A 12,877-nucleotide genomic window follows, 5' to 3' on the forward strand; every position below is an offset into this window, starting at 1 on the left:
GCTTGACACCGGGGCAGTGAGGCCTCGCTGCTCCGCTGATCCCGGTGCCAGGAGGCCTCGCTGCTCCGCTGATCCTGGTTCCAGGAGGCCTTGCGTCTCCGCTGATTCCAGTGCCGGGAGGCCTCTTGGCTCTGCTGATCCTGTGGCGTGAGGCCTTGCGGCTCTGCTCATCCCGGTGCTGGGAGGCATATTACCCTTTTACTATATAGGATAGAGGCCTGGTGCATGGGTGGGGGTCAGCTGGTTTGCCCTGAAGGGTGTCCTGGATCAGGGTGGGGGTCCCGCTTGGGCGCCTGGCCAGCCTGGATGAGCGCCGTTTTCAGGCTGGCGGGTGACTGAAGCTCCCAACCTCTCCTTTTTTTCTTTTTTTTTTATTCTGGGATTTATTTACCTTCTATGGCTGTCACTGGAACTGAGAGCCGGCTTTAGCTCTGAGGCTCGGCTCCAGCTCTGAGACCTCGGCTGCTGAAAGCAGGTATTTGGTTTGTTTGGCTTCTATAATTGAAACACTGTTGCAACTCCAGCTCGCCCGGCTGGCTGAAAGCATGGGGTTTGTTTAGTGTCTATAATTGCAACATTGTTTCTTAGAGTGCAAGCTCAGAGCCCAGCAGCGGCAGGCGGGGAACCTTGGCTTCCTCCTTCACTGGAGCAAGCAAGCCTCCTGTTCACTTCAGCTGCCTGGCTGCTGGCCGCCATCTTGGTTGGCAGTTAATTTGCATATTGCCCTGATTAGCCAATGGGAAGCGTGTCAGAGGTACGGTTAATTACCATGTTTGTCTATTATTAGATAGGATATCTTATATCCAAGGATAATGTTATTCAGCTTTAATTTCTAAATCCAGGTGTATGTACTGGCTAGGTAGAATTCCAGACATTGTTTCCAGATAAAAATGAGCAATATCATTCTAAAGACGGGTACTTTCCTCTTTAGGATAATATCCTTAATGTTGTCTTTAGGATCACCTAAAAAAATGTTAGATATGTATTTAGAACAGCACATATTATGGAAAGAACTTGAAACCCCTAAAATCTAAAAAAAGTTAGATTCTACAACATGACAGTGTTCTTAAGTGGCATAGCACTTATAGTGATGCCTTAGGACTGTACACATTATTTCATACTAGAGGCCTGTTGCACGAAATTTGTGCAAGGGGCTTGGCCCTCGCAGCCGCGGTGGCTTGCCTTGGCCCTCTCCATCCTGGCTTCCTCTGGAAGGTCGTTCAGCTGTCTGGTGTAATTAGCCTATTATGCTTTTATTATTATAGATTATTCATATATGTACATGTGTTCATATTAATACATATGTATGTGTTATTTGATATATAGACTAGATGCCCAGTGCACGAAATTTGTGCAAGAGTAGGCTAGCCTTCCCCTGGCTGCCAGCACCGGCTTCACTCTGGCACCTGGGACCTGGGCTTCCCTTGCAGCCCCAGCTTCATCCTGAAGGTCGTATGAAAGGATGTCTGGAAGGATGTCCGGTCTAATTAGTATATTACGCTTTTATTATTATAGACTAGTCATGTTTCATAGAAGTAGCCTTTAAGATCAAAGCAGCTTCACACGGCCTGTGTAGCTCAGTGGTTGAATGTCGATCTATTAACTCATGGTTTGATTCCCTGTCAGAGCACATGCCTGGGTTGTGGGCTTTTGTGGGATGTGAGGAGGCAGCTGATCTATGATTCTCACATTATTGATGCTTCTATGTCTTTCTCCCTCTCTCTTCCTCTCTGAAATAAATAAAAATATATTAAAAAAATAAAGTTAAAAAAAGATCAAAGCAGCTTTTCTTCAGTTTTGAATTCGGGCTAAACTGGTTCAGAAGGTATTGGCCTGCTTAAATTTGGATCCATCAAGTTACAAACAGGAGGGTTTCCAGACTCTATTTCGTAGTTAAAATCTGGCTAAGGTATTAACCTGCATAGTGATTTTATTTTTAGACTTGGAGGTGTTTCGTCATTTTTCTGAATTTGAAGCAACCTGTTATTTTGAATTGTAATATTTTCAGTTTACCACTTTAAAAAATACTATACTATACTACTTTTCAAATAGTGAATACTCATATTTATGCATTTGTTATCCAGCAAAGTCTTAGGTCTTGTACACTGATGTATTAAAGTAGCCTTACATATTATGTGTTATGGTATTTGTTTTCAAATCGAAGTTTATCATCTGTGATTTATTTGGAATAGTTCCATAGGATAAAATACAGAACTAAGAAATTATTGGGTCTGTATGAGGTTGGCATAAATAAGTGGTAGTTTCCTTATGAATATATTCTTCTTTTGAAAAATATGATACACATGAATATTTCCCAGCTGCTAATGGATATCTTTTTCTTTACAAAATATTTGAAGTAATGGCTGGGTAAAAACTTATTAACAGGAAATGAATAACTGTAAACATAAACCTGTCCTATTAGGTATAACATATTTAGAATTAATTTCTACTTTTTCCCCCCCTTTTTTGCCAACGTAAAGTGGCTAAAAGCCAAGGTAAGAGATATTATTTATCATTTGATACACAGTTTTACCTCTATATTGATAGAGGCTGCAGAGCCACTAAAATTTGAAAACTCTTCCTTCATCTGCCTGCTTTTTCCCCATAGGATTTATATAGATTAAATATACTCAAACTCAATACAAGTAGCTACATTTAGCTTGGATGTGTTAATATATCAAAGATATATTGACATCTGCATTTATATAGGAACATTAATTTTGCTAACATGAATTGCTTTGCTTATTTTTTGATAGTTGCCTTGCTTTTATTGACATAAACAGAAGGTTTCCCAGACATCATATATGACTTTGTTTCTTAGTTTTTAGGATAAAGATGATTTTTTAGATGAATATTTTAGCAAATTGACACTGAGATCTATAGTTTAAATTCATGCGCACATTTTTAAAAATTTTAGGAAACTTCATATTTGAATGCAGATAAGTTTGATCTCTGTGAACATGTTTAACAATAAAATAATATATAAAATCTAATAATTTCACCTGTATTTTGCCATAGATTGGTATGAATAATAGAAAAAGCCAAGTGCAATTGGTTTCTTGACTTTTTAAAATGTAGAACCAAAGTCTGTTGTTAAAACTGTCTGGGAATCCTTACTTCACATTCTGATATTAAAAATAATAACTTAGTATCAAAACACCAAGAGAACAATTTGATATAAAAATAAAAGCTCTTTTTCCTGCATTATAGCATGGAAATAACCAGCCTGCAAGAACTGGCACACTGTCGAGAACAAATCCTCCTACTCAGAAACCACCAAGTCCTCCCATGTCAGGCCGGGGAACGTTGGGGTAAGAATCCAAGTAAATTTTACAAGAAGATTCATATAGTAAAGGAAAAGATGATTCTGTGACTTAAGTAAATGTAGGGGTTCTTGCTATGGACCCCTCTCAGTGTGACACTACCTTTTACAAATTCATTTTGGTGCTTATTTCCATGAGCAGAATCCAAAATGAATCTACTTGTTTTATAATATTCTCTTCTATGGAAGTCTGTACTAGACAAGTTCTTTTGTATATGTAGAAATGTGCATTATTTATTTATCTTTTTAATTCCTTTAAAAAAAAGAGAGAGCAATTTGACTTAAGTTTATTTCAAATGAAATGACCAGTGTATTCATTCTATGTGATGCTTTCACAAGTATTTACAATATTTATATTACAGAACTTTGAATAAGTGGTCTATTTTGTATAGTTTGGCTTGGTGACCTGCAGCTTTTCTGTTTCCTCTATTACTTTCTACCTAAGATTTAGAGGCTCTTTACCTGGAATATTTCTAACGGTGCTTGTGCTAGGTAATCTTAGGGCCCTTCATATTTTTTATTTTATTTATTTTTTTAATCTTTATTGTTGAAAGTATTACATAGATCCTCTTTTTTCCCCCCGTTAACCTCTTCCTGCCCGCTCCCGTCCCTTGCCAGGCCCTCACCACACCATTGTCTGTGTCCATAGGTTTTGCATACTTCATACTTGAGTAGCTTTGTGAGAAGGCCAGTTGAGGAGCAAAAAAGATAACCATTGGTGGTGTCTTCCTTCTCAGTTCTTTGTGCAATAAAATTTGTGAATATTTGGTAGGACACTTCTGAAAGATTGTTCACCTTATTTTATTTATTTTTTTAATCTTTATTGTTGAAAGTATTACATAGATCCTCTTTTCTCCCCCCGTTAACCTCTTCCTGCCCGCTCCCGTCCCTTGCCAGGCCCTCACCACACCATTGTCTGTGTCCATAGGTTTTGCATACTTCATACTTGAGTAGCTTTGTGAGAAGGCCAGTTGAGGAGCAAAAAAGATAACCATTGGTGGTGTCTTCCTTCTCAGTTCTTTGTGCAATAAAATTTGTGAATATTTGGTAGGACACTTCTGAAAGATTGTTCACCTTAACATAGAAAATAATATATTAGAGCTCTTTTTTTTTTTAGTGGAGGGCTGGGAAATAATTATTTCATAGTAATAGGGATCAACAATCAGCCTTTTTTAAATAGACTCTTGGTTTTTATTTTCATTCTGTAAACTCCTTACCCCTGCAAAAAATACATGAAGTTATTAAATAGAAAAGTTAAAATCATTTATTGAAAAATGAATGGTATTACATCTAGAATCAGAATGTGCTATACTTGTCCATTGTCTATAAATTTCCATAATGAGGTAGGAATAAATTGCAGAGGAGATATTTAGTTTTCATAATGTACAAGGACAGTGGCTTATGGGTGACTGAACTGGGAATAATGTATATGTCAAAGTTTGATATTATTGAGCATTTCAAAAATTATAACCATTATATTTAGAAGTAGGATTAATACTTTTAAATTACCCTTTCCTATGTTTTTCCTAAAAAAGGTAACACATTTTAGTTTTTGTGAAAAGTAACAAAAATTCATTTACTTCAATTAAGAATTTTTAAAAATAACCTTTATTATTAAAAATGTTTTTAAAACTTGTTTTCTAATTCTGGCTGAGTAGCTCACTCAGTTGGTTTGAACGTTGTCCCAATATGCCCAAGTTATGGGTTTGATCTGTCAGGGCATATACAAGAGGCAACCAATGCATAAATAACAGGTTGACTTTTTTTCTTTCTCTCTCATCAATAAATTTAAAAAAACACACACAATAAAACACTTGTCTTCTACTTGGTTACAAAGGGACAATCACATTTGGGGGGAAATGCCATTTTATCTTATTCATTATTCCTTTCTTTGACACTTCTTTAGACGGAATACGCCTTACAAAACCCTGGAACCTGTTAAACCTCCAACAGTTCCTAATGACTATATGACCCGTCCTGCTAGGCTTGGAAGTCAGCATAGCCCAGGCAGGACAGCTTCTTTAAACCAGAGACCGAGGACACACAGGTAATCCTTCAGGTTGAGCCTTTGACCATTTGCAAGTTGGGATTATTAACTGGTCACAAACCCTATACAGTTGCTGAGTAAAGTACTATACTGTTAACACAGAGTATAAAAGTTGAGGTAATAATATTGTATAAGTTTCTGTTATAACTTCTGTTTTTTTTTTAGATTTTTAAATATATATTTATACTATAAGCAGATTGCTACTATTTCTTCCTTTTGACAGAGGTACAGATATGTATTTGGACATAAGCTAACGAATGTTTTTTAAAACAGTCTTTTAAAAAAGGTTAAGGTAACTACTCTTAAATATAGGGTGTCCCAAAACAATGAAAATGTATACAAACTTAACAGCTGATAGCTCCATTGATGTTTATTTCTTTTCAGATTTAACCTATTGGAATTAGTATTATTCAGAATGTGTGTACATTTTTCGAGGGCATTCTGTATTTTGGGATAATAGGTTAAATATCAGGAATTATACAATGTGATTTAAGCTTTAAGAGGTTGGAAAAAGGAAGACCTAGCTTAGATCCGAGAAAGAATTAATAGAGTTGGTATACTCTAGAGCAGCGGTTGCCAACCGGTGGTCCGTGAAGTCCGAAAGGTTGGTGACTGCCGGTTTAAGGAAACCTTTGGAGCAGGTTGGCGACCGCTGCTCTAGAATATGTTATTGTATGTACTGTTTTTTAAAATTTCTAGAAATCAACTGCCCAGTGGGTTTTTAAAAACTTGGTTTGGGAACATAACATAAATTTAGAAAAGTATTATTAAGTATGTAACTTAATGGGTTAAGACAATTTGAACACATTGGTGTAACCATCATCCAAGTCAGAAAATGGAACATTACCAACAATCCAAAAGTCCCCCTTAGACCCTTTCCTAACTATCACCTCTACCTTCTCCCCCCAGAAGTAGCCACTCCATTTTTGGGCACTTTATAAAGCCAGACAGATACATTGTATAGTTTACTTTATTTTATTCTTTAATTTTACCTCCCACTTAACTTGGGGAAGAACCTCTCCTTACCTTGACTTTTGGGTTGGTGTATTAGAGGTAAAACCTAGCAGAATTGCCCAGCCAGCATGGCTCAGTGGTTGAGCATTGACCTATGAACCAGGAGATTGCGGTTCGATTCCTGTTTGGGGCACATCCCTGGGTTGGGGGTTCAGTTCCCATTGTGGGGCGTGCGAGAGGCAGCCAATCAATAGTTCTCTCTTGTCATTGATGTTTCTGTCTCTCTCCCTCTCCCTTCCTCTCTGAAATCAGTAATAATAATTTAAAAAACTTAGCAGAATCATTTTTTGGGTTTCAACTAAAGAGGGTATCTGGCTCTTAGATTCTATGTAATTGACATTTGTTGTTATTGCTGCTGTTAGTAAATAAACGCTTACATTGGTATATGCAGTTACTCTATCAGGTCAAGTTCAGTGAGTACCACAAGTGTTCTTTTTTATGTTTGTTATTGAATTTATATTAAAACATGGTTTTTCTCTATCGTTTAGTTATATTCAGCAACCAGTTATTAAGAGTTACTTCATTAGATGTGAGGGATATACCAATATTATATAGTTCTTTTTTTCAGAAGCGCATTCTGTTAAAACAGGGATCAACAAACTTTTATAAAGGGCCAGATTGTCAATATTTCTGGGATTTGTCTCCATTACAGTTACATAGCTCCCCATTGTAGTATGAATGCAGTCATGGATAGCATGTAAATGTTCGAGTGAGCATGCATTCCAATAATATTTCATATATTTTAGTGAAATCTCACTTTCATGTAATTTTAATGTGTTATAAATATTCATCTTTTGATTTTTTTTTCAGCTACTGAAAAATATAAAAAACGTTCTTAGCTCATAGGTCATAAAAATCAGATCATGAGTCAGGTTTGGCTTATGTGCTGTAATTTGCCAACCCCCATGTTAGAAAAAAGCCAGTAATTGTAGAAGAGAATAATTAGTGGGGAAATATTCATGTCTGTGATGTATTGGTGTTACAAAGCAGTGTACCTGGCTTGGAGTTAAGGGAGTTCTTCACATTGAAGCTATTTTTGTAATAGAAATAGCTTTCTTTGTTTTTCTTTCATTAACATGTACTGATGTAATTATAGAATGATCACATTGGAGAAAAACATTTTTTATCTAGGCAGTACAAGTCTGCCCTGTTGATTTTTTGGGGGGCCTATTAGGCGAATGATGTTGGTTTTAAAGTATAATACGGAGCCTAAGACTACAAATGCACATATGTACATTTGCATACATGTACATACACACATTGCTTACTAAAAGTGATTATATAGTGTGAGGTCTTATACCTAAAGGGATAGTAAATCTATAGGAATTCGAAAAGTAGGGAATTGGTTAAAGTTGAACAGTAATGACTATTCTAGAATGCCTCACACTGAAATCTCACTGCTGCCTTTTTTGTTGTTTTGCTCATTTTCCAGAAAATACTCTAGTTTAGCACCATTTTTTGAGATGAGAGGTTTTTATACTATTTCCAGACTAAAATCGGTTAAACTTTTAATTTCCATAGCATCTGTACATTTTTAAAAAAAGAATAGTTTATTGATTTCTTTTTTAGAAAGAGAGGGAGAGGGAGGTGAAATATCAATCAGCTGCCTCCTGCACACCGCCTACTGGGGATTGAGCCTGAAACACAGGCATGTGCCCTGACCCAGAATCCAACTGGCAACCCTTTGGTGTACAGGATGACACCCAGCCAACTGAGCTATATTGGCCAGAGCAGCATCTTGTTCATTTTCTTTTGTGGCATCTGTCACGCTGTTTGTTTATTTTTAAATTGATTTCAGGGAGAGGAAGAGAGAGATAGAAACATCAATGATGAGAGAGATACATTGATTGGCTGCTTCCTACACGCTCCGTACCAGAGATTGAGCCCACAACCTGGGCATTTGCGCTGACCGGGAATCAGAATTTGAGCTCCTGGTTCATAGGTCGATGCTCAACCACTGAACCAAATCAGCCAGGCTTTCACACTGTTTTTTAATGTCTATTTTTTCATTCTTAACTGTGAGCTCCATGACACCATGGTTCATGTCTGCCTTATTTACTACTATTCATAGCAGGTTTTAAATAAATCCTTGTTGGCTTATTGTATATAAGATTTTCATTTCTCAATACGATGATCTCTTCTGATAGTTCTGAGTACTATATTAAGGTTATATTGGTTTCCAATAGATTGAGTAGAGTGAAACACAAGAATCACAGTGGTTAGAATGTCAGTCCACATAGTGAAGGGTCTTGGGTTCGATTTCCAGTCAAGGGCATGTACCTGGGTTGCAGGCTCAATTCCAGGCCCTATTCAAGGCGAGTGTGGGAGGCAACCAATCATTATCTCTTTCACATCTCTCTCTCTCTCTTTCTCTCGCCCCTCCCCTCCCCTTTTTTTCCTTCCCCTTTTGCCTCCCTCCTCTTTCTCCTCTCTCCCTCCCTCTCTTCTACTCTTTATAAAAATCAGTGGAAAGAATATCCTTGGGTGAGGATTAACAACAAAATTTTGTATTGAACAGTTTCTAAAATTTTTTTTTACATATCTATATATATAAAAGCCTAAGCGACCATTACTACTGAATGACCGGAACAGCCGGATGATGAGTCGCTATGACATGCACTGGCTGCCCCCTGGTGGTCAGTGCGCTCCCATAGCCAACCACCCGTGGTACCCTCCCCCTGGCTAGCCAACCTCCTGCAGTACCTCCCGTCCTTCCTCCCTCCCCCGCCAGGTGGCCCCCATTGGCTCCTAGTGCTAAACCATTCCTAAACTACCTGCTTCTGGGTCAGGGTTTCATACATAGCAGAGCAGCTCCCTCACTGCAATCTATTGAAAGTCAACCCTCGACACAAGGGTTTGTCTCACTCCCATCCTCTCCCTTCCTTGGGGGCCGCCGGCCTGCTATGGTGGTGGTGTGGCAGCAAGGGGGCCAGTCAGGGAACCGTGCAGTGGCGGGGTGCTGATGACGGTGGCATCGGCGGCATCCGTTACTTCCACACCTGGCTTGGCAACTATTGTCTCCTCTTCCTTCAGGCCCTGGACTGGGATGGGGAACTGGGGGTGGGTGGTGGTGGACACGGCCCCTTTCCCAGGGGCGCCCAGGGCTAGCTCCCACCTTGGGGCCAGCGGCCAGCCTCCTGTGGTCCCTCCCCTGGCAGGCCCTGATCCACCTGGCCCCAATCGGCACAGTCCCTATCGGCCCTGATTGCTGGTCAGGCCTAGGGACCCCAGCCGTGCATGAATTTGTGCACCGGGCCTCTAGTATATCATAAAAGGGAGTAATTAGTGGCTTTGAGTTGATTATTATTATTTTGGGCGGTTAAATCACTAGAATTCCTTTTTTCACAATTTTTTCTTTTCTTTCCAGTGGAAGTAGTGGGGGAAGTGGAAGTCGAGAGAACAGTGGAAGCAGCAGTATTGGCATTCCCATTGCCGTGCCTACACCTTCACCACCCACTATTGGATCAGGTATATTATTTATTAATCTATTTTAATATGTGGTAGTACTTATGAGCTTGGTTATGGAAGCCTGAAATAATTTAGTTATATTAGATCAAATTATTTATTTGTGTGATTGTTGCTAGAACATAAACACAACAAATTTAAGAACATTTTGGATTAGTTTTTACACAATCTTAAGTGTGTTTTTTTGTCTGTTTTACCAGCTCTTTCTTCTTACATATAAAGCATATTGGACAGCTTTATTAAATAATTTTTTGGCCATTTTACTTTAAAAAGAGTTGCCGTGGGCATAGTCAAGAAAGTTTATTATTTGAGGAACAAGCTAATATTCTTGTTTCTCCAACCAAAGGATTAGTGACTATATTGTGAATTATGTATCAGTAAGTTTTGATGTTGCCTTTTAGGCTAGTATCTCAACTTGTGTTAATTTATTTTGTGACTTTACTATATTTATGTATGATATTCAACATACTTATTTCAGTAAAATACCATGAGTAATAAATGGGATTAAAAAAGGAAAAGTTCTTTTACTTTTTAGATTACATAAATGTTTAAGAAATTATTGCAAAGCATTAAATTAGTCCCTTGATTTTTTAGTCAATGCAATGAAGACTTTGTAGGAAAATTCTTATTTATTTGAATATGCTTTACATATGGGAGTGTGTGTCTCTCTTTTTTTCTTCTTACCCAAACATTTTACTTTCTTACTGTTTCAGAATGTTTAGTTCTCTTTCTTGTACTCTGACCTGCATTATAAACTATCTTATTAGAAAACGTTTCTGTCCCTCCTCCTCCTGGAGCTCCAGCCCACCTCTTCTCCCAGTGAGCACTGTGCTAGGTGAGACTGCACAGCCATTGGAGCGATTTAACTTAACTCTGCATAATTCATAACAAACTCCTCTGTTAGACTACTAGCCTTTAAAGTTATTAGGTTATAAGTGGTAATGCAAAGGTTAAAGTGTTAAATCTAATTTGCACTAATTTCTTCTGGTGAAAGGCCTCTGAAGTTACATACAAAACAAATATAAAATAACTCTCTGTAATATAAAATGTTTCTATGCTTAGCTTATATCCAATTTAATGTGGTTTGTATTTGTTGTTTGTTTAGATTTTTCTAGAGAAATTATAGCAGTGATTGTTCAAAACCATTTTTTAAATTAGTAATGTAATCTTTTAAAAAATGAAACTTTATTTGGAACTCCCTGGTATATACAACAGTCAAAGTACTAGAGTGAAGGTGGAGGACAGGAGGAAGAAAAATGAAAAGAAATAGATGTATGGGATAGGGTGCTCGAGACTTTCCTGTGAATCACAATTTGAAAAATACTGATATAGTCCAGTACTTAAGGCATCTGAGGATGCCATGAAACATTTTTTTTCAGTAAAATACATTTAAATTGTTCCCAAGTTGAGGGTGACTAGATAGAGCATATAAGGAATTCCAAATATAGACTCCATATAAAACCAATAGGCCTAGAAATACACATTATCAGTAATCTGGGTAGAAATGTATAATGACGTGTTTCAAATAATGAGAGCTATGTTTCATATTGTGAAATAAAGCCATCTAGTAGCATCTTTCAAAACATTTGCACTTGTACTCAAAGGAAAAGGGGCAACAGGAGGTAATATGAAGATCCCAATAGAAACTGTTTACAGAAAGTTTGTATGAAAAAAAAATTCCCTCAACCTGATTGATAATCAAGAAAATGAAAATTAAAACCACAGTGACATACTGTTTCTTATCTATCAGGTAGTTAAAAATGAAGAAGTCCCCTAGTACCAAATGTTGGTGAGGATGTGCAGTAACAAGAAAAAGTACATTGCTGGTCAGAATTTATTAGTTGATACACTCACTGGGGAAAGTAGTTTGTTAGCTAGTCAAGTTGAACGGGTTTTTACCTTAGATTTATCAATTTCATTTCATATTTACCCTAGAGTATTGGTTCTCAAAATATGATTATGGAACTTCTGAGAATTGCCAAGATTCTTTCATGGAGTTTTTGAGGTCAGAACTATATTCATAAGATTTATTTGCCCTTTTCATTCTCATTCTGGTACTGTGGACTTTTCCAGAGGCTAGATAACATATGATAAAATCATTACTTTGACAGCTAACGGAATGTGTATTTGTGTATTCATGTGTTTAAAGACATATCAGTTTTAATTTCTATTACTTTTATTATAACCCATCTCAACCAAGCTTTTTGAGGTTCTTTAATTTTAAAGAATGAAGCCTAAGACCATGAAGTTTAAAACCACTGTCCTAGAGCAGTGGCTTTCAGAGTGTGACACCCAGAATAACAGCATCATCACTGGGGAAATTTGTTAGAAATGTGAATTTTCAGGTCCCATGTAGACTTACTTAGTCAGAAACTCTGAGGACTGGAGCCCAGCAATCTGTATTATAACAAGCTTTCAGGGTGCAATTCTGATCAGTGCTCAAGTTTGAGAACCACTGTTCTAGAAAAATTCAAGAACCGTATTTAGGAATGCTCATAGTAGCGATATTAAGAATAGCAAAACTCTGGATGTAACCAAAATGTCGAGTAATAGAATGGATAAATTGTGGGATGTTTACATGCGAATGTAGCTATAAGAATTAATATATTGATATACTTATCAACATGGGTGAATTTTAAAAAAATATCAAAGGAAAAGAGCAAGCCAACAGAATACATAATTATTTTATTATAAATATTTATAAATTTGCAAAATATCTGTATATTGTTTAAGATTCTATATCTGAGATTTTTTTTTAAGCTATATATAGTAAAGAAATAGAATATTTAACACATACCTTTTGGAGTTGTGGATCCAGAGGGGGCATACAGGAAACTCCAGTGATACTAGTAATATTCTATTTCTTGAAGCAGGGTATTTATCTTATTTTATTAAAAAAATTATATATGTATTTATAAAATAGTTATATATAATCATTACAAATATTATATAACATATTAGCATATAACCATTTGCATTTATGTATATGTATAATTTATATAACATAGCTATATATATATGTATATATA

The 12,877-nt window shown here is 36.9% G+C and overlaps 1 protein-coding gene and 1 long non-coding RNA gene across 7 annotated transcripts in view; one reads left to right on the forward strand and one right to left on the reverse strand.

The window, feature by feature from the left end:
* The window catches only part of LOC106726319, an 8,273-nt gene extending 4,476 nt beyond the window's left edge, over window positions 1-3,797 (reverse strand). Inside the window, exon 1 of the long non-coding RNA XR_001362370.1 lies at window positions 3,785-3,797. This is a non-coding gene — a long non-coding RNA (uncharacterized LOC106726319). The remainder of the gene's footprint in view (window positions 1-3,784) is intronic.
* ABI1 (abl-interactor 1) overlaps window positions 1-12,877 on the forward strand; it is a 107,298-nt gene that overhangs the window by 76,412 nt on the left and 18,009 nt on the right. For 4 of the 6 annotated variants that reach the window (XM_014540711.1, XM_014540698.1, XM_014540707.1 and 1 more), the window contains exons 4-7: window positions 2,481-2,495; window positions 3,211-3,311; window positions 5,229-5,369; window positions 9,751-9,851. In XM_014540711.1, the coding sequence (XP_014396197.1) occupies window positions 2,481-2,495; window positions 3,211-3,311; window positions 5,229-5,369; window positions 9,751-9,851 (358 nt within the window). The remainder of the gene's footprint in view (window positions 1-2,480; window positions 2,496-3,210; window positions 3,312-5,228; window positions 5,370-9,750; window positions 9,852-12,877) is intronic. The other 2 variants (XM_014540701.1, XM_014540723.1) reach the window with 1 other exon arrangement.

Source organism: Myotis brandtii, unplaced genomic scaffold (assembly GCF_000412655.1).
Source record: "Myotis brandtii unplaced genomic scaffold, ASM41265v1 scaffold1058, whole genome shotgun sequence".
Lineage (NCBI taxonomy): Eukaryota > Metazoa > Chordata > Mammalia > Chiroptera > Vespertilionidae > Myotis > Myotis brandtii.